At 41.8% G+C, this 22,725-nt stretch overlaps 1 protein-coding gene across 2 annotated transcripts in view; it reads right to left on the reverse strand.

The window, feature by feature from the left end:
- Positions 1 to 22,725, reverse strand: part of HTT (huntingtin) — a 167,589-nt gene that overhangs the window by 74,653 nt on the left and 70,211 nt on the right. For both annotated transcript variants that reach the window (XM_058301329.2, XM_058301330.2), the window contains 11 exons: positions 21,966 to 22,124; positions 21,771 to 21,868; positions 20,455 to 20,594; positions 18,922 to 18,985; positions 18,637 to 18,737; positions 15,059 to 15,205; positions 13,670 to 13,790; positions 11,604 to 11,680; positions 10,224 to 10,375; positions 8,903 to 9,105; positions 1,009 to 1,135 (listed from right to left, as the gene is read on the reverse strand). In XM_058301329.2, coding sequence (XP_058157312.1) covers positions 1,009 to 1,135; positions 8,903 to 9,105; positions 10,224 to 10,375; positions 11,604 to 11,680; positions 13,670 to 13,790; positions 15,059 to 15,205; positions 18,637 to 18,737; positions 18,922 to 18,985; positions 20,455 to 20,594; positions 21,771 to 21,868; positions 21,966 to 22,124 — 1,389 coding nt within the window. The remainder of the gene's footprint in view (positions 1 to 1,008; positions 1,136 to 8,902; positions 9,106 to 10,223; positions 10,376 to 11,603; positions 11,681 to 13,669; positions 13,791 to 15,058; positions 15,206 to 18,636; positions 18,738 to 18,921; positions 18,986 to 20,454; positions 20,595 to 21,770; positions 21,869 to 21,965; positions 22,125 to 22,725) is intronic.

The following is a 22,725-nucleotide window of genomic DNA, read 5'->3' on the forward strand; positions in this document are numbered from 1 at the left end:
CATCAGGTTGCAGTGTCTGCCCGTCGCACCAGCTCACTCTCTTCTTTAGAAGGCAACGGGAACCTAACCACAGACTCCCGTGTAGTAGGTGGGAGCTCAATTGCTTGAGCCACATCCGCATCCCTTAAAACTTTTTAAGTCCTCATACTGTACTATACTCAATTCTTAAAAAGTCTTAATATAAATGCTTTAAAAGGAGAACAAATGGGGAAATTATGACTGATCACCCAGAAACAACCAGAAGGCGCAAGAATGCACTTTGTGGGGGGAGCGTGCATGCAGATGGGCTTCTGGGACCCAGGCACAGCCAGGAACTGCCTCCTTTGCGGGGGCCTCCCCTTGCCCATCAAGAGCAGCACAGATAGGGGCAGCTTGCAGGGCCACTAAATTTTGGTCCCTTTTAGCTCTGAGATTTTCTAGGATGTAAAAGTCCTTACAAATGTCTGTGAAATTCTCAGGCCCCTCCCAGATGATTTTATCCACATTTTACCTCCCATTTAGCTCTGCTAAATGTAACTTTTTAACTTCCTACTTTGGAATTAACATCTCAAACCAATTACTCCAGCCCACTCCATCACTTCCATCACTTCTTGGCCATCCCTCAGCCCTACCTCCCTCTCCACGCTCTCCTGCAGTGAGAGGAGGAGAGAGCGAGTTCAGGAGAAGGATGTGGGAGGTGCTGCCCAGACCAAGGCTGGGGCCTGCGGGGCTGTGACCTGCAAGCCACAGGGACACTCAAAGACACTAAGACCAAACAGGCCGGTGGATGCAGACATCAAAGCACGGACAAGTACTCACAGGCTAAAGAGCAATTTGTTTTTAATATCTGAAACCATTTCAGGGGAAACTGTTTCTCGGGCTTCATTGCTGTTTATTTTATTTCCTTAAAATGACAGGTTATATTAATCTTGACCTGAGTGTAAATTTAAATACTAAATTTCTACATTATACACCATATGCCACGAAATTCCTTCTCCTTTTCCTTCCCGCCCCAGTTGCTTCTCATACCTGGACTAGCTTCATTGCCTTTTTTAGGGCTTAATGGTACAGATGTCTGTTCTCCTGGTTCTTTCTCCTTTCCCTTTCGTCGGATTGGACTTAGAGAAGGAGGGTTCGTTAGCGAGGGCAAGGCTGCCTAAAACAGAAAACAAAAAGCAAGGAGATGTAATCAATACAGAAACCGAAAACCATAGTATACGGTCAGTTTTCCCGTGTGCTGGGAAGAGCTAACCCAGGCAATGCCGCTTTACTTTGGACCTCTATTCACAAAGCTCAAGGACTCCCATCCACTACCACTTTGACCCACCCAGCAGCCACAGGCAGTAGGTGCTGTGCCCGGTCTTCCAAACGGGTGCACTGGGGGTGGGTCAGGAGGAAGGAGCTCCCAAGCCCAGGCCCTTCACCTCCAAGAGCAAGCAGCCAGGGTACTCTACATGTATTATGACATGAAACAGGGTACAAAGCAATGCTCGGCTCCATTTTACAAATGAGGAAACAGGCTCAGTAAGCGCTTATCAGCTGTTACTCAAGGTCATAGCTGATACGCAGCAGAGGTTGACCACCCAGACCAAGCTGTCCACAGAGCCAGTACTTGTTCCAAACCACACGCCTCCCACGACAGAATCTAGGAGGTTCAGGTTCCGGGGCTCCAGGAGACAGCCTGGCATGGAAGGCAGAGTAGAAGACAAGCAGACAGAAGGAGGGGCCCCGGGTCCTCACTCTGCCACTCACTAACTTCTAGATCGCAGAAAAGTCACTGTACATCTCTAAGCCTTTCTGCAAAATGGGCATAATGGGGGTAAAATGTCTGTACTAAGGAAAATGAACTGGAAGGCAGCAAAGGACTGCAGAGACCAGTTAAGAGGCTGATGCACCTTGAAAACAAGCTACATGAAACAAGTTGATCACAAAGGACCACATATTATATGGCTCTGTTTATTTAAAATGTTAGAGTAGGAAAATCTCTTCAGACAGAAAGTAGATTAGTGGTTGCTTAGGGCTGGGGGTGGAGAGTGGGGGACAAGGAATAGAGGGAGAGTCAAAAGGTGGAGGGTTTCTTTTTGGGTGATGAAAATGTTCTAAACCTGATTGTGGAGATGGCTGCACAATTCTGAATATACTCACCGAATTGTACACTTCAAATGGATGACCTGTATGACACGTGAACATGCTGAAATTAAGTTGTTAGCATGAAAAAAGAAAAAAAAGAGACTAGTGCAGTGGCCAGATGAGTTATGACACTGGCGTGGACCGGAACTGTGGCAGCAAGCTACCTGGTGGGGGAAAGGAAGGGTTGTGATGACTCCTTTCTTTCCAGTTTGATAAAGCATATGGTGCCTTTTTCAAAGTGGTAGAAAATGGGAAGGCACAGACCTGGGAAGAGGGTGAGAAGTTCAGTGTCAATGTCTGTGTTTGAGCTATCTACAAATCATCCAAATCAGCTCTGTGCTGGCAGCAGAACACTCCGGACCGGTGCTCTGAAAACAGGGTGGGTCTCTGGTATTCAACTCTAAGGCTGTGAGCACACCTGACTACCCAGAGCTGTACTCTCCAACACGGGAGACACCAGGTACATGCGGCTGCTGACATTTAAATTTAAGTTAAGGAAAACCAAACAAAATTAGACGTTTAGTCCCTCTACTGTACTAACCATGTTTCGAGAGCACTACAGCCACAGGCTGACAGTGGCTACTGTCATGGACGGCGCAGATCTGGAATAATTCCATCACTGCAGAAAGCTCCACTGGCTAGCACTGGCCCAGAGAACATAGAACCTAGACACCCTGCCCAGTGGACAGAAAAGTCAAAACCAGGAAAGTGCCTCAGAGCAGAAAGGGGGTAGGAGAGAAAACATGAGGCAGAATGGAAAGGAACTAAAGAGATGTTTCAAGATGGAGGGGCTACCCCAATGACACAAAGAGGGGAAGGCAGACAGGACTGGGAAAATAGCCACAAAACTGAAAGACACGACCTCAGCAGATGAGTTGCTAAGGGGCAGTGGTAGTAGAAATCAGACCAGCAGAGGTCAAAGAATTGACGGCTGATGCAGTGGACAAGAATTCAGGACGCACAAGGTCACTAGGCTGTGAAAAGCAGGACAGTCTTAAGGCTGAGGGCAGTGGGAAATGCGACAATTTGAAACTGGAGGACATGACTCCCCAGAAAAGCTTGTGAGTGCTTCTGGGAAGATGATGGACTAGAAAGACACAGGACTCTCTTCTCCCCCAGAAAATAACTAGAGAACAGGCAGAAACGGCCTGGAAAAAAATATTCTAGGGTTCAGGACACCAGAGGAAGGCTGGACACTTCCCAAAAGAGAGAGAGACAACAATCTGAGACAAACCATCAAGGGCTAGCGATTGCAACATTTACGTAAGTCCCAGGAGACTGTTGGCAGTTTGTCCTGCACCCGTAATATCCAAATCTTTATTTTTTAAATAAATACACAGATTACACAATCCAGTTATCTTCCATGTGAGATGTGGTTGTTGGGCCATCTAGAGATGGTTTACACGTCGGCTCTACCTATACAATGACCTCAGATGATGTACTTAACCCCTCTGCCTTGGTTCTTCTAATTCCATTGTGATGAGTTTCTGACTTAAAATTCACTGGTTCTATGGCCTGGCCTGGTTTTTTAAGTTGCATTTTAATAAGCTTTGCTTTTCACTTTGTACCACAGATCATAGGATCCGGAGGTGAACTTTCAAGTGCAACACTGAGGAGAACAACCAGCCTGTGGACCACAGCACCTGAAAGGTCCCTTCTGTTAAATCAAGAGTATTTTGGCATTTACAGTAATAACTTATTTTTAAAAATTTATTGAGGTAATTCACACATGGAACATACATGAACAATAAGTACATAGTAAAATTATGAAAGTTACTGTTTCCAACTTATTCCTTGCTCTGGAAAAACTAGGCTTTCCCTGACACTAGGTTAGAGTCTGCAAAGAGCAAATTAGTGCTTACCTTTGAACTTCGGCTTTTTATCCTATATCATCTCAAGAAAAGACCTGGGCAGCCAGCCAGGCCGTGTGCCCACGCTGTGAACCTCAAGTGGGGAAGCAGTTTTTCTGATGGAAAAAGTGCATCCGTTTCGAATGTCACTGTTAGATAAGGAAATGCCTCCTGACATTGGCGGTAAACTTGAACTGCAGTTTACAGTAATTCATCAAACCTATGTTTAGGGAGTTGAGGAAGCCACCACTGTCAACATAGTAAAATTTTTATTTTGCTTGATGCACTGTTCCTAAGCACAAAGTAGTGGGGGTTGTCTGATTTTGCTGGGAGCTTCTCCGTTACAGGTGAAGATCTCGGACTTGGGGAAAGGGGACGAATTCATGCCTGTTGGGTCAGGGCATGTGGTCGGGCCTGCTCTTGACCTGCAACCTGGGAGAGCTTTTTGGAGGCTTAAGACAAGCTAGTGCCACGTTGCATGTTATTTTTGGGCTCAGTCCTTGAGGTACAGCTGGGATGGTTACCGAGTTTCTGGTTTGCCAAGTAGAGCAGCTCCTCTGTAGGATTACTGGAAATGTGTGCATTTCAACTACTTTTACTGGAAGGGGCTTATAAGGCAAAATTGTGGGTACTTCTAAAGGGTGCTTCTTGTAACTAACACTGATAAAATCTAGTGGCGTGTAGTTCAGTAAAGAAGCTATTTTTCTGTCTTGTAGTTTCTTGGTCTGATTTTGTATTACCATGCAATCCTCTTAACTATTTTGTGTAAGCCATATGCTTGTGATCTGAGCAATGCTTAATGGCTCTTAGTTGAGCAAATAAAATTTTTCACTTTAAAAAAAAAAAAAAAAGAGAGAGAGACAAGGAAAAGAATCACAAAGGCAAAACTTTTGAGTTAAAAGCAGTGCTGTGCCCTCCTCCACACTAAAGACACCTATGAATACTCAGGCCTCTGGGCTGGTGGCTACAAATAAAGAGGGCCCCAGGGAGCCACCTTCTCAGGAAAGGGAAGAGAGGGACACAGCCTAGGGCTGACTCAGCTACTGACCCACAGGTTTGGTCTGCTGTGTCCACAGGTCATTCCAGGCAGGGTGTAACCACACCGCTGTTTGCCTTGGGAACTGGCAAGGGACTAAAACGATCCAACCCTCTCAGTCTCTCTCCGCTAACCGAAACTGATTGTTGATCCAGAGGGGAGTGGAATTATTCTCGCCAGCAGGAGAACTGCCTCGGACAAAGTCTGAATTAAAGAGGCTCTTGGTCTCCAGGCAGGATCCTCTATCACATTGATCCAGTCCCTGGAACAGCAAACACACGTGGACCAGGCCCTGAACTAAAGGGGTTGCCAAAGAGACCCCTCTGCTGGCCAACCAAGGAAGTGCATGTAAGGAAATTACAAGTAAATATAAGAGGATTTTTCCAGCCTTTATAGGCTCCCTCCCCAAGGACCTCCCCAAGGCCCTAGGAAGGAGGTCTGTAACCCATTACTGGGTCCAGAGCCCAGTTATGAGCAACTAACAGGGATAATCCTAAAGACCCAGAAGAGTTAAACCAAGAATCAAAGACCAGGGAAGCAGATGTGGCTCAAGCAACTGAGCTCCCCTCTCCCATATAGGAGGTCCAGGATTCGATACCTAGGGCCTCCTGGTAAAGGCAAACTGGTCCAAGCAGTGAGTTGGCCCACGGGGAGTACCGGCCCATGAAGAGTGCCGGCCAACACGGATTGCTGACACAGCAAGATGACATAACAAAAAGAGCCATAGAGGGAAGCGGACTTGTCTCAACAGTTAGAGCATCCGCCTACAACATGGGAGGTCCAGGGTTCAAACCCAGGGCCTCCTGACCCATGTGAAGCTGGCCCACACACAGTGCTGATGCGCACAAGGAGTGCCATGTCATGCAGGGATGTCCCCCACCTAGGGGAGCCCCACACGCAAGGAGTGCGCCCCTAAGGAAAGCTGCCCAGTGTGAAAGAAAGTTCAGCCTGCCCACGAGTGGTGCTGCACGCGTGGAGAGCTGACACAGCAAGATGATACAACAAAAAGAGACACAGATTCCCAGTGCCCCCTGACAAGTGGACATAGAAGAACACACAGCAAATGGACACAGACAGCAGACAACTGGGGCAGAGGGGGAAGGGGAGAGAAATAAAGAAAAATAAATCTAAAAAAAAAAAGAGACACAGAGGAGAGCTAATAAGAGACTTAGCAAAACCAGGGGGCTGAGTGGCGTAAGAGAATGATTGCCTCTCTTCCACTCCGGAAGGTCCTAGGAGAGGTTACTGGAGCCAATCTCCATAATGAGAATATAAGCAGACACAGAAGAACACAAAGCAAATGGACACAGAGAGCAGACAATGGAGGGAGGAGGGAGCAATAAATAAATGAATCTTTAAAAAAAAAAAAAGAATCAAAGAACAGCAGTAACACATAGACTCCCATCACAAACCCCTATGAAAGAGAGAAATTGGGCATCTGAGTATACTGACCATCCTAATCAGATGCCTGGACATCAGTAAAAAATTATGAGCCATGGAATACATGGCCCAAGAAAAGGAAAATATTTAAACCCCAGAAGAGACGCAGGATTTGAGACAACTAATTAACAAGATGCACACAAATTTCCAAAATCAAATGAATGACTTGAAAGACAATATGGCCAAAGAAATAGAAGACATCAAGAAGACATAGCGTGAGCACAAAGAATCTGAAAACCTGAATAGAAAAGTAACAGAGCTCATGGGAATGAAAGACATGATAGGTTTGCTCAAAAACATATTAGAGGCATAAAACAGCAAACTTGAAAAGATGGAAGAAAGAATAAGTAATACTGACGACAAAACAACTGAAATTGAAAAGATAAGAACTGAGAGAGAAAAGAATGGAAAAACTTGAGCAGGGGCTCAGGCAGTTGAATGACAACATGAAATGCAAAACCATATGTGTCACTGGAGTTCGTTCCAGAAGGAGAAGAGAAGGGAAAAGGGGCAGAGAAAGTATTTGAGGAAATAATGGCTGAAAATTTCCCAACTCTCAAGAAAGAAATAAACTTACATGTGCAAGAAGCGCAGCATATCCCAATCAGAATAAATCCAAATAGACTACTCCAAGACACAGACTACTCAGAATGTCAAATGTAAAGATAAACAGAAAATCCTGAGAGCACAAGTGAGAAGCAAACCATTACATACAAGAGATGCCCAGTAAGACTCAGTGAGGATTTCTCAAAAGAAACCATGGAGGCAAGAAGACAGGGGTATGATACAATTACGATACTGAAAGAGAAAAGCCTGCAGTGAAGGGAAAGAGACCAAATGGTAGCTAAAGGAGGACATGAAACTAAAGGAGACCCAGGAAAGAAGACACGAAAAAGAGAGAAGAATGAGTTACCATGATCAATTAACTGATGCCTTAAATTCATGGTGTGACTGGTTTAACATTTGTTGTGAAGTTGCTCTTACTGGCACTATACTTCATAGAAAAGTAAAATTGCTTTGCCAACATTTCGGGGGACAGCAAATAAGTTATTTAAGCCAACAACTTCAATTCTGAGTTAATGCTGAAACCCTAAAAATAAAGCTACATAAGCTTTACTGAAGAATAATCTATAGACTGAATAATACTGAGAACCCAGTGGTAGACTGTGGTTAATAGTACAAATACTAGAACGTTCTTCTATGAACTAGAACAAATGTACATCTATTACAAGGTAGTAAGAACATAGTTGAGGCACAGAAAAATACAATTAACATACATTATAGAATACAGTTAACACCAATATTGTAATACTCTTGCATCAATGTCAAAGAAGGTACTATACCAACACTAACAGCCATTAACGGGGGGAATGGGATCTTTTCTTTTGGACTAAGGAAAATGTTCAAAGGTTTACTGGGGCTATGACTCAATAACTCTGCGATGAGAGTGAGAGCCACTGAGTATACTTCAGACAGAATGTACAAGGCCTGGGGCTATACACCACAGTAACCCAAATGGCAGATGATGGACTTTAGTTAACAGGACAAATATGAGTGTTCTCCCATGAACTACAATAAATGTGCAATATCAATACACAGTGTTAATAAGAGAGGGTATATGGAAAAAATATACCAAGAGTACGCTATGGACCACAGTTAGTGGTAACAGTCTGATCATGTTCTCTAATAATCTGTAACAGATGCCCGACAACAATGTAAGGTATTGGTGGAGGGGTGATATATGGGAATTTTGCACATTATGCATGATGGTTTTGTAGCTCACAACTTCTCTAAAAAAAGAATAAAGCTAAGCAAGCTTTAAATCCGTTTTTTAAAGATTTACTTATTTATTTATTTCTCTCCCCTTTCCCCACCCCAGTTGTCTGTGTCTATTTGCTGCATGTTCTTCTTTGTCCTCTTCTGTTGTTGTCAGTGGCACAGGAATCTGTGTTTCTTTTTGTTGCGTCATCTTGTTATATCAGCTCTCCGTGTGTGCAGCGCCATTCCTGGGCAGGCTGCACTTTCTTTCGCACTGGGCGACTCTTCCTTACGGGGCGCACTCCTTGCATGTGGGGCTCCCCTACGTGGGGGACACCCCTGCGTGGCACTGCACTCCTTGTGTGCATCAGCACTGCACATGGGCCAGCTCCACACGGGTCAAGGAGGCCGGGGGTTTGAACCACAGACCTCTCATGTGGAAGACGGATGCCCTAAACACTGGGCCAAATCCGCTTCCCTAAATCCCATTTAGAGACAACAAATGATAGGTAATATTTAAAGGGCTACAAAATATATGATCACGTTTTAATGTTAAATTTAATGTCATAATATGAGCAACTCTGTTCCTTTAGAGCAGACGATGGTATGTCTGGAAGCCCACAAAGTCATGAGGATGGGTAAGTAATGGGGTACAGCCCCAGACAAGAAATCACCTCCATTGCTGGTATAGCCCCAAGTAAGAAATTACCTTCATTGCTGGTCCTGGAGCCACATCATCCAAAACATGTGCACAGATGTTAATCACCTTCAGCAGGTGAGAGAAGAGCTGTTCCACCATGGGCACCAGGCTTCGGTCACCCAGAGCTGGCCAGACCTCTTCTTGTTTGGTGGCTGCTGGGTTGGCTTCTTCTTCCATGGTCCATGAACTTCGCAAAGATTTGGGAGCACTGGCTGTGACATGGGCATATACATTACCTCACCATCCCCACAGTGTGTGGAAAGAAGCTGAAAGGGATGTGAGTCATTTAGAGCCATCTACACTGACATGCTACTGGGCATCACCACCTGAGGGCAAATGACACCTGAAAGTCAACAGGAAATTGACATTTCCCTTATAAAATCTGTGTTTCCAATTTCCATGAATGTCACCCACTGAAATGACTGAAACAGTCATCTAGGTCCCTGCTTAATCCTCAGAACCCAAGTTTGGTTGGTGATGGAGGCCTGTTGATTCATCCTCCTTAGTCTCTTTCAGTCTCTTCGCCCATAATTCCAAAGTCATCATGTTAGTTCAGATTCTGTGTTTTAACTTAGCCACAACATTAATCTCCTGAGTTTCTCTACCATCTCCTCCAATCCACATTCATATCTTCTTTTAGTATTTTAGAAAGAGTGACCTTTCTAAAATACAAATCCAATTGCTCTTCCCTTTCAGGAAACCCTTCAATTACCTCTCAAAGCACAAAGAAAAAGTTCAGACTCCTTACTGGGGAATGACAAGCCCCCAACTCCCCCATTTCAGTGGGCCCTGACTTCCTCACCAGTCTCGTTTTCCATTCTCACATGACATCTAAAATTATTCATGGTCCCCCAACTGTCCACATCTCCATGCCTCTGTACATGCTGTGTCCCATCTGGGGTGACCTTTCCTGCCAGCTCACAAATCTTATTTCCAGTTCTGATCCCCAAAGGAAGCTGATGATGGCCTGTTGTGCTGCCACTGCACTAAATACCCTCTATTTTACTTTAGTTTACAAATATAGCCACTAAGCTACAATCAACTTAAGAATAGAGACCACACATTATACTTTCTTACTGCCCACTTCCTCACAGTGCCCACTACCAACTGTGGGACTAACTACAAAAGGGTACTTTGAAATGCTCAGTACAGAAGCTGCCAACAGCACACATTTATATATGCTTATGGGGAACATTGGAAATGTCTGCTAAGGAACAAACTGCCATTGGCAATAGCTCCCAATGTTTTACCTTCCTTTGATCACCACCCCCACCTAAGAAAATCAAAAGCTAAAGACCTAAGAGCTCCTGTTTCAATTCAGCACCAGTACCTGCAAGCAAATTCCCAGCTAGAATCAAGGCATCCTGGTGAGCTGAGAGATCCAATGGGAACCAAGCTGAGGAGAGCAGGGTCAGGATCACTGTGGCCATCCCAACCGTGCAGCTCTTCCCAGGCTCATCTGAGGCACTTAGTGGGGGGACTCTGGAACAGACATTTTCCAAGGTCATATCACAGAATTTTCCAAAGTAAATAGTCTTGCTTTCTCTTATAAACCCAAAAGACAGGCATGTCACTATACATTTTATACCAGCTCATAAATCAAATACACTCTTGATAACCAATACCTTTCCTATAAATCAGAGCTCCATAAAAAAATTTGAGAAATGAGAACAAGTAGCAGATTTGAATAAAAGAACAGGAACTGTATGTTTATTTTGATTAGTTTCTAACTTTCTTTAAGTCTGACTTAGCATCTTTTATTCCATGGCCACTGTTGCTTGGAAGGCCAATGGACTTTGACTGGAAAAGTGCAGTTGCTCAGTAATATTTGTTTCAAGAAGGAAAGTAACCATTCAAGACCAAGGAATTCAGTCCACTTCAAGCAAATGTTAATTTGCTGTATGTTGACCTGTACAAAAAATCTGCACATTTACTTGCAAATAAAACGGTGATTCACCAAAATTTTTCTCAGCAATTGGTATGTATAAGGAAAGCTTACTCCTCAATGCTGTAGAAGATGGCTTACAGTTATTTCACAGAAGCTGTTGTATGACATCTAATGGAAGAAAATAATTTCTACATGAAAATTGCTAATAAAAGTACACTAGCTCCTAAATTATATTCTTTAGATTATCACAATTTTGTATGCCGGGTCACATTTGATTTCAAGCAAAAAATATTTCTAGGTAGTGGATGTGGCTCAAGCATTTGGGCATATGCTTCCCACATGGGAGGTCCCAGGTTTGGTCCCCTGTGCCTCCCAAAAACAAACAAACAACAAAAAAGAATAACTCGGGGGAGCCTATGTGACTCAGTGGTTGAGCACCAGTTTAACTGGATTCAATCCCTGGCCCCTGGTACTGAATGAGGGGGGGGAAATGTTTCTAAATCTGTAATTTAAATAGAGGAAATTTTTAGAGGGAATCAATGCCGATTTAAAAAGTCATTTATCAGCATTTGTGAACTCCCTTAAAAAGAACCTACAGAGCACAGCTTAGGGATAAGCATTTGACAGTCATAAGAATTACAACTAATTCAGTATTTCCTAATAGCACATATCACTAGTTTTCACACAACAAGACAGAAACAAGTATTCCCTCCTCAGGCATTTTGCCAAAAGCCCAAATGGATAAAAAAGGAAACAAGGATCCTAACAGGTATGATTGCATCATGTAACTGAAGACGGCTATGTACTGAGGAAAATACATACCCACAATGCCAGCCTAAACTCCAAACACAAACTGGAAAGGCAGTGGAAAGAAGACACAAGGCTTCACAGCATCCAAACTAAAGAAGAAAGGAATAATAAAATCACATCCAAAGAACAAAACGCAATGATCACACTAAACCTCCTTCTGCCCTTCATAAAAAGTACGAACTACAAGAATCACATTTAGATCTGTGAGTGATTTCTCACCATAGGCTATCTGTCCTGCTGTGGTATACAAATCTATACCTTGGAAAGAAAACACAGCAGAACAACTGAAATACAGTTTAAGGAGAAGGCCAGTCACATCCAGTGAGGAGAGGCAAGCAGCAGAGCTGTGCCTACAGCCGGGGACTGAGCTTTGCCTGCCATGCCTTCTCCCTTCCCACCCCCCAGGTTTGCTCCCGGGAGTCCTCAGGTCTCAATGCAGGCTGATTAATGCCAGGCCCCTGGCCAGCGTCTAAGAGCCAACAGGGCACGAAGCCTGTTTGTTTTTATATCCGAGGCCTACAACAGAGCCTGGCACATGTTGGCACACAATAAATATTTAATGAACAAATCAAGGGAAAACCAAATCACAGACTGCCCAAACAACATCTGGATTTAAAAGGTAGTCATATACTCATCAAGACTTAGCATAATCTTAACTGTCTGCCTTTTCTACAACATGCAAGTACTTCTTCTGTCACATAAAATAAATGTGAAAGGATTAACTTGGTAATCAACAAATTAACACTACTTTGTACAACATTGTTTTTTTGTGATTATAAAAGTTACAGTTCTCATTTTGGAAAAATCATGAATATCTGAAAAACATAAAGGAAACAAAAATTATCCACAATCCTAAAATCCATTTTGGCAATTTTCTGCCACTCATTTTTCTGAGTATGTAAGGAAGTATACGTGTGAATATTATTTTCCAGAATTGAAATCCTAATAATATATACTAAATATGCAGCTGTCTATTCTTTTTCGATCAATATTATAAACCAGATTATATCTCTCTATACCACTAAAAACTTTTCAAACATCATATTAACAGGTATATCATGCATTACATAGGTACAGAATTTTATCATTCTTGAATGCTTGCTTATTTTGGTACTTTTCCAATTTCAGCATCATGAATAATGTACGAATAACTGCGTTACACAAAACTCCCTGCTGGCATTTGACTTTTGTTGTTAGTGGACATGACGGGCCAACTGGCATGGCGTGGCAGTTCTGTGTGGGGGTTCAATCACCCCGCCTCTTATTAGCTGTGACCCGATGCTTTGTATTTAACATCTGTGGGCCATGAGTTCCTCATCAGTAAAATGGGGGCGATAGCACTACCCTCTCATAGGCCTGTATGAGACTCTAAGTCTGGTTCAACTTAATATTTTATTCTCATTTAATCTTTTCAGCAACGTTGTAATGTCTCTTGGTCTAGAGGGAGTAAGTCCATTTGCCTGAAGCAGAAACAAGTCATAAAGATGTTATCTCGCTCCCCCAGCAAGGAGTGAGTCATCAGCTCTGAGCAAGAATCCAAGGCCCACACAGAGAGAGCATCACACACCCAGGATACCAACCAAGGCCGGATTCAGGAAGGCCTCGAGACAACGTGCTCCCCACTTCAGGACACCTGGTCTCCCCAAGCTGAGGACGTCACCGTCATCTAACAGAAAGGGGTGACCCGCCAACCCAAAGCTGTGCCTCTCTGCTAAATCCTGGTGCCAAAGGAAGGAGGGGAGGTAGGAGCATATACACTCAGAGATCTGAAATAGGGGCCATGTGGAAAGTTACAATAAGGAGGGGCACCCTACAGATCTCTCTTAGTAGGATTATGGTAGCATTTATTTTCATTTTACTGCCTGGATTTTTATTTTTTTTAAACAGTGGGCATGTATTATTCTAATAATCAGAAAAAATACTTATTTACATTCATTCCTGTTGTAATAAACAAGATTCTAGTCACAGAAGTGTAATTCCTTAATGTGCACAACAGATAAATAAGACCATCTTACCATCAAGATCTGACCGCCAACTACTGAAAATCATTGTCCTTGACCCAACCAGAAAAGACTTACTGTGCGCGCTCGCGCTGTTGATGGGATCAGCTCTTGAGAGACTGCTGCAATAACTCTCGAGAGGTTATTTTCCACAGCGACATCGGTTATGCTTGGCAGTAAATTATAGCCTCTATATATTCTAATGAGAAAAATATGGAGACTTAAAACATACTGTTAAAACTTACAGGATTTTAAGATATCAAATGGCATTTAAGAGTTTAAGAGGAAAGGCTAAGAGATTAAAAGCAGCTAAAGAAAGATCTGAAATCAATTTTGGTCATTATTCTGTGTAAATGGCTGAAATAATTATGCTCCTTCTTCCCACTCTGCCTCAAATAACCTTCCCAGTAGCACTGGAACCACTCCCCTCCCTGCCTTGCCTGCAGTCTCTACATGGCAGAAGTCACCCGCCTCTCAAACTGCCCAATTAAAAATCTGCTTCATGACGCTACTCCTGATTCCAAGTCACAACAGTCCCTTCCCCATAACTAGACTCCATACCACAGCACTTTTTCTGTATTTCATTCATGGCACATATCAATTTCTATCCCCCATTAGAGTTATGTATAAATTCTAATTTCCCCATCATTGAAGCTCAAATAGGATTCTTGTTTAATTCGCTTTTGGACCCCTCAGGGTGCACTGGAGGCACTCAACAAAATAATGAGATTATTATATTATTTTCTCACATAAATTCTAACAAAGCAGATAGTTAAACAGCAAACATAGCTGAATAATTGGTGCAATTATCATGCAAGAAGCAAATAAACATAACTGAAGGTCAAGAGGTTAAGGTTGTACCTGAGAACATTTTCAAAGTAGAAGTTAGTAACCAATTTTAATGAAATATTATACTCGTCTCTGTCACCATCTAAATATTCTAAAAGCATTTCTACTCTAATTACTTTTATAATCTATGCTGCTCATTTGAGAATCAGATGAGAACAGGATATACTTGACACTGTATTCAAAAGCTTCTCTCACCAAATGTGAATAGTATTTGCAAATTACTGAACTAGTGGATAACCCTAAACAACATTAAACACTACTAAAATTCAACAAGCATGATATAAAAGTCACGCTTTTCACAAGTAACACAAATAAAGTGAAAAATTTTAATGGAAAAGGTTTCAGTGAGTCATAACAGTCATGTGCAAAAATACAATGTGTGTGTCAGAGTATGGACTGCAGTGAACGAACTAAGAGACTGATAATCACTGCTGCAACGCTTAAATAAAGAGGTGGTAAATCCTAAACAAGATAAAAATTCTATCAAAGGAAGACTGCCTACTCAAACACACTGACCCCAAGATTTTTCTAGAAAATAAGTGTCTTAAACTGAAGCCCTAAAAAAAGGCATTAAGAAAGGGTCTAGTTTTACCAATGTGAAGACATGGCTCAGAATACCTGGTTATCGTGCTGACGGAGAAATGAGATGGAGGCTGCGTCTCATGCATGAGGAGTTTCAGGTAAACACTGCTTTGGTCTCTTGCCACAGCCACCACTGGATCAGCTTGTCCTTGGTCACATTTATAAAACAGCTTCGGGACAAGCCTAACATGAAAAGGAAGGTTTTTAACTCAAGAAAATATATGAAACTCACCTGTGCTTGTCTACCCTTCTCCCCACCCTCCCACCCCAGAAGGTATTTAAGCCCTAAAAAGAGGAGGCGCTTCTCTCTGTCCGCGGCAGCACTCTTTGGGGCTCTCCAATCACAAGACTACACACACGCCTCTGAAATAACTTAGTGGTACACTTTCTTCTTACCTGTCATGGGACCTTCTTCTATGAATAATTAAAAGCTTTGATTTAAAACCGATCTTGAAAGTTCTATTTCTAAACATCTTGATTAACCTCAACAAGTACCTCGAGCCACCGACCAACAGAATGTACCAAGCTGGGCGCAGAACTGACTGGCAGTTCCTGCCCCGTGGGCGTTTCTGCCATTTTACTTGCCCAAGCCCTCCCACAGCCTTCAGACAGCAAAGCACCTACTGAGATCTGTAACAAATCTCATCCTCACTCAAAAGGCGAAAATGGGAAACATTTTCCTAAATGAACACAAGGCCTCATTTCTGCAATCAAACCTCAATGCAGAGTATATGTACAAGCACTCTTACACTTACAGATAGTGTGCCCAGCTTTTAGAAACAAGCAACAATTTTATTACACTCGTTTGCAAACTCCAAATTCCTCCATGGAGACCTGGTCCTAAGTACAAGTAGAGTATAATTGCTATCATTTGCAAGAAGAGGTAAGCATCTGAAATATTTTTTGGACAAAAGCCATACAAACTCAGCTAAGTAAATGAAAAAGCAGACCTCACAAGTAATAAAAGAAATGCAGGGAAGCGGATTTGGCTCAAGTGATAAAGTGTCTGCCTACCACACAGGAGGTCCAGGGTTCAAACCCAGGGCCCTTCTGACCCGTGTGGTGAGCTGGCCCACGTGTAGTGCTGATGTGCGCAAGGAGTGCCCTGCCATGCAGGGGTATCCCCCGTGTAGGGGGGCCCCACGTGCAAGGAGTGCACCCCTCAAGGAGAGCAGCCCCATGTGAAAAAAGCACAACCTGCCCAGAAGTAAAATCGCACACAGAGAGCTGATGCAGCAAGATGACACAACAAAAAAAGACACAGATTCCTGATGCCACTGACAAGAATGCAAGCAGACAAAGAAGAACACACAGCGAATGGAAGAGAGAGCAGACAATGAGGGGGGGGATAAATTTAAAAAATAAATCTTTAAAAAAAAGAAAATGAAAACTAAAATGATATACATCAAAATCTAACATTAGTTTTCTTCAAGTAGTCTGATGACAGGGATTTTTATTTCCTTTTTTATATATTCCCTAAATTTTGTTTGGTAAACATGGGTTACTTCTAAAACATGAATAATTTGTTTAAAAAAGAAATGCCAACTTCTGCCTATTAAAAGAGAACCTACTTAAAATTTTTTGAAGAATAGGAAGAACCAGAAATAATCATATTCTGGTAGTGGGAGTATAAACTGGTACATTTCTGGACAGCAGTTTTGTAGTAATTATCAAAAACCACAAAAAAATCCACTTCTAGGAATCTACCCATAAGAAATGAACACGTGTCCACACAAAGGACAGGTAGGGGAATGTTCAGAGTGGCTTTATTCATAATAGCCAGAAAGTAGGAATAATAATAATATCCATCAATTGGTGAATGGGTAAAATAAAACAGGGTATTACCCATTAAAGGACTACTATTCAGCAATAAAATAGAATGAACTACTGAGGTATACTACAACATGTACCAACTTACACATCAGAATGAACCTCAAAAACGAAGTGAAAGAAGCCAGACACAAAAGGCCACCTATTGTATGATTCCATTTATAGAAAACGTCCAGAAAAGGTAAATCTTTGGAGACAAAAAGTAGGTAAATGGTTGTCTACGGCAGGACCTGGGAATGGAGACTTATTATAAATAAATGGGTACCAGAGATCTTTTTGGGGTGATGGATATGTTCTAATATTTGATTGATGGTGGTGGTTGCACAATTCTGTAAATTTACCAAAAATCACTGAATTCTGTACTTTAAATGGGGAATTTTAAGGGATGTAAATCATTATCTCAATAAAACTATTAGGAAAAAATAAAATAAAAAAGCTTAGCCCAATAATTCAACTTCCAAGAATTAATTCTAAGAAAAAAAATTTATACACAAAGATTTATGTATGACAATGTTCACTAGAGCATTATTCATTATTTAAACCAAAGAAAACTTAATATCCAGTAAAATGATATTTATATTTTAAAAATGCATCACAGTGTTTACAACTACCAGTGCTAATATAAGGATATGACAGTGATTGAAAGAAAAGCCTAAGGTCACATATATTACTAGAAGGAAAGCTAAAAATGTAATATGAGACTGTATAGCACAGCAAAACCTCATGTGAAACACAAGTTTGGGTATATAAGACTGCTTTCTTTGAAACTGAACAAATGTATGTTAATATTACAAGACGTTAATATCAGGCAAGAATACAACCAAAGCAAATGACAGACAGTATAGTAATATATTAATAATCTTCCATTAAGGGTAAAATATATATATACACACTAAGTGAAAGAAACTAGAAAAAAGGTATTCCATCTATACAAAATATAAACACAAATAAACCAGAAAGAAGGAAACAGAATAGCAGCTGTGTATGGCAGGGGAAGGATAGACTGAGAGGTGATTATCAAGCAGTAGAGTTTTTAAAATTTGTATGTTTTTTGCTTTTTATTATTATTATTAGCAGAGTGATGAAAATGCTCTAACAACGATTGCAATAATAAATGCACAACTATGTAATTATACCAAATATCACTGATTGTACACATTGGATGGATTGTATGCTTTACGAATACGTATCAATAAATTTTTTAAAAGAAATTTATGCACAAAAATTTATATATAATAATAATTACTGGCGTACTATTCATTATTTAACCAAAGAAAATGTAATATCCAACAAAATGATATTTATATAAAAAAAATTTACCATGACCACGCAGTAAAAAAAACGGCCACTAGTTAAAGATCCTGTTTTGGAACTTTAGAAGACTATTTAATAATAGGAAAATGCTAATAATATATTAAGTGAAAAACAGTACATTACAAAGTTGCATGTTCTCTATGACTGAAAAGGAAACCCATACACAGGATACACAGCAAATGTACAAAGCGATCATCTCCAGGTGGGAGGAATGGAAGGCAGCTATCATGTTCCTCTTAATACACTACTTTTACTTTACAGCTGCAGATCGGTATTTTGTGTTGTTTTATTTATTATTCTGGACTCTTGGTAGTGAATTTCTCTGCTGATGGCTGAAGAACAGAATGAACAGGCTGAAAAGAGCCTAACAGACTCAGCTCTGTCCTCCATCCTCTGAGTCCTTCCTTCTCTGGCCCACTCTCATACCATACAGTACTTCAGCCAAAAAAAGATAATAAAGAGAGAAATACCTGGTCAGCGACGCCGCAGCAACATGCCGCACCCGGGGGTCTTCATCCCCCAGCAAGTAGATGACCACGTTACTGAGCACTCGTTCTTGCAGTTTTAAAAGCTTTACAGAGAAGGGTAATAAAAGTGGACATTATCTCTGTATTCGACTAAATTTTAGATAAGACAGTTATATAACCACCACTCTACCACAGAAACCATGAAGTCAATCTTAATTCACCACCACCAGGAAAGCCCGCTCCAGCACACAGCCCCGGAAAACTAAGGCCACCAGATTCATCACTTACCCCCGTGTAATGATGCGTGCCTCTGCGTAAGTTTTCTGCTCTTGCCTCCAAAAAGCTCACCAACCTAACAAAAGGAGCACAGGTACTGACAGTTCAGTTACTCAACACTCAATGCCGAGGCCCTGGCAGGACCCTGGTAGCCACGGCAGGGCAGCGGGCTTGCTTCACCGTGGGTCAGGACGTGTGCCAGGTAGACTTCGCAAGGGAACACTTACTTAAGTAACATTTTTTGGGAAGCGGATGTGGCTCAGCTGATAGAGCGTCCGCCTACCATATGGAAGGGAGGGTCCAGGGTTTGCTCTCCAGGCCCTCCTGATCCGTGTAATGAGCTGGCTCACACGCAGAGCTGCCGCACATGGAGTGCCATGCCACGCGGGGGCACCCTCACGTGAGGGTGCCCCATTCGCAAGAAGTGCACCCTGCAAGGAGAGTCTTCCCGCGCAAAGAAAGCGCAGCCAGCCCAGGAATGGCACTGCACACACAGAGACCTGATGACGTAACAAAAAGAGACGCAGTTTCCTGGTGCCACCGAGGGTGCAAGCAGGCACAGAAGAACACACAGCAAGTTGACACAGAGAGCAGACGGGGCAGGGGGAAGGGGAGAGAAATAAATAAAATAAATCTTTTAAAAAAATAAATAACATTTTCAAGTAAGTAGAAGTCACAGTGCTGATGCTCTAAGATACTGCTCAATAAATTTTCTTGAAAATACATAAACATATACTATATTTAAATACTCCAAATGCCCCATAGAATGAGATGGGACATATAACACAGAAGATAAGTGGGCAGCCTGCAAGTTTTCTTCAACCTCAGACCCACCCCAGCCTCACCCTAACTGGCCACGTGGCCGGGACAAGCTTCCCACAGCCTGCTGCTTCATTTTCTCATGTGTGTTATGAAGAGAAGAACAAGATGCAATTCGGAGGGGTGTTCGGAAGAGGAAAACAAGTGGCTTGTGAAGGACATGCAGCACAGCAAAGACTATAAAGGAGGGCTTTTAAAAAAAGCCCTAAACCTGGATTATAAAGGCAAATTTTCCCTTCTAAAAGAGAGCACTGAAAGAAAACATCTCTGGCCAAAACTTAGTCTTAGAAAATAAAAACTGCAATAAATCAAAGGTTATTTTTAATTGCAACAAAATACAAATCATCCATCTTACCCAAGTTTTGTATAATGATGAGAACATTCTTTTTTAAACAAGCAGAAATGATACTATAAATTACATTTTTTAAGTTTAAGACAGCAGTGAAAAATCTCAGAACTCTTTCATTCCCATCTAGATCACTTAAATGACTACCAGAAAAATTCATTCCATTGCCTATAATGAAAAATTCTAAGTATAAAACTAAGTTTAGCAAAAAGCCACTGGGAAGGAGACAACTACAACCACTTATCAAAACCACTCTTATTTCTTATGGAGTAGTTACTTGATAACCATCACTACTATCTTGACCCCCAGCACTTTCAATTTCTAGTTTAGACTTCTGAGAAGCTTCAGTTCATTAAATCTAATGAACTTGATTCACTTACCTAAAGTCAATCTCTGCAACAGTTTCCAAAAGCTCTGTCCTCACCAGCCAGTAAGAACTATTCCTCAGAGTCAGCACATCGATAATCAACTGTAATCCTAGTTCACTAAAGCTGCTGCTGCACAGACTCATGACACAATGCTGAAAAACAAATTGGTCACAATTAAGGTGGCATCAAGTTTAATTTTACTCAACAGCTGCATCTTGAAGGTTTTATGACATCACCCATACACATTATTATTTTCTAAATGTTTTTAGAACTGCAACTTTTTCTATATCGCTCACAAATATTTATAGTGCACATTTTATCTCATAAGCACAAGTTTAAACATAAATATCCCTTTCACATAAATTTGTTTCTTCCTTCCAGTTCTGCATTTGATATGGCCTTGACCCCTATCTAGCAATTCCATGGACATCTACCAGTGGTAGAGAAGGAGAGCACACAACACCAGTCTAAGGTCCAGGTCAAAGACGAGGGACCGCAGCCTCCCTGAAGATGCCCCATGGATGGCATGCTATACTGCAAATCCTTCGCTGCTCATGAGGACAGAACGGGGCTCCCAACACTGCCCACTTCCTCTTCACCCCCAGCACCACGTGTGCCATTATCACACACACGGTTAAAGCACGCTGGCTCCTGGCCAGCAACTTAATTGTGTTGTCAACACATTTACTTCTGCTCAAGAAAAGACACGGCTGACAGGAACTTGGAAAAAATTTGGAACAAGGGGGAAATTACTGCTAGGCCATGGAAATTTGAAAAGGAGAGGTGTCTTATAAATTTGACAGCCATGGGTATTTTTTGCTTTATTTTGCTATGGGTTAAGTTTTACTGTTGCTGACTGGCCAGTTGTAAACTGTGAACTGTGAACCAGCTGATGCATAAACATGCAACACTCCATCATGCACCAGACGGAGGCAGTTATACTTGACACGGTTCAGCTCGAATGCTAAAAATCGAGCTGAAATAATCTCTAAAGCTTACTTTAACTCAGCATTTTATGGGTCTCACAGAGTTGGTTTTTTTTAAAGAAATCAATTTTATACTTAATGATAGCAAAGTGTACTTCTAACTATACCCTAAGAGAAAGGCATATTTCAAACAAATACTGAAAATTAAAAGTTAAACTTAAGTCTATTGCACTTCAACTTCATTGGCAATACTTTCTTTTTAATTTGTGGATACATGGGTGTTTATTAGTGTTTACAGCTTCAGAATGTCTGGAAATATTCATCTTAAGCTCCAACTTTAATTGTAACAATGTTAAATTTCCACTAATCAAATAAATGATTTCTGCAAAAGACTGTGCTCACCCGCACAGCTGTACAAGCCAACTTGCATGTCACAGACGATTCATCTTTCAAAGTTTTCTGCAGCAAAGGAATGCAGTCCACGAGAGAAAATGTACTTCCTGACCAGAAGAACAAGCAACAAAGACCTTCATGTAAACATAAACTTGGGAATGAAATCTGGAAGAGGCACTATGGAAAAACTCAATCAGTTGTCACCTGTCAGGCTCCTAACGGTGCACATCCATTCCTCCGCCTGGAAGCGGGATCGGGTGAGGATGGAGTAGACAAGGACCCCACAGAGAACGGCAGTGGCCCCGCGGACCTGGGGGTCTCCGTGGTCGATGTAGCGCAGGATGTCCGAGACGTACTGCTCCTCTGTGGAGATGAATTGCCCGGCCATTGTACAATTCTCTACCTTCAACTTTCTGACTCAAAGTAAAGGCTTAATTATCAGGAGAGGAAAAAAGGGGTACGGGTGGGTGCCACTGAAATCTGGAAATGACTGTAACAACCCTCAGAGGCAAAATACGTTTGGGGGCTTAAGGATTTCTAGATTCATTCTACCCCTTACGTCCCTGCAACTCAACAGATTTTCTAGGTTATAACTCCAAGTTAAATAGTTAACCTGGCCAGGAAAGATTAAATAATCAAAATTTCAAGATTTCATTTCAAAAACCATTTTACAAAAACTCAAACAACTGTATCATATACACATTTACCCTGTGTAAATTCAATAATACAAATTTGTTCACTCACACAAAAAGAAAAAGAGAAGGTAGGGAGATCATTTTAAAATGTGATTTTTCCTACCATTCTACTCCATGATGCATCTACGTCCCCAAGTGGGTGCGATGGGAGACATGGAGTGCTGCTCCCTCGGCCGGGCTTGGCTCCTACTGCTCGGAGTATGAACATTGGGCCTGGCTCAGTGGGACTCACAGACAACTTGCCTCTGATCAATTTGTGCTTCAGGTAT

Source organism: Dasypus novemcinctus, chromosome 1 (assembly GCF_030445035.2).
Source record: "Dasypus novemcinctus isolate mDasNov1 chromosome 1, mDasNov1.1.hap2, whole genome shotgun sequence".
Taxonomy (NCBI): Eukaryota; Metazoa; Chordata; class Mammalia; order Cingulata; family Dasypodidae; genus Dasypus; species Dasypus novemcinctus.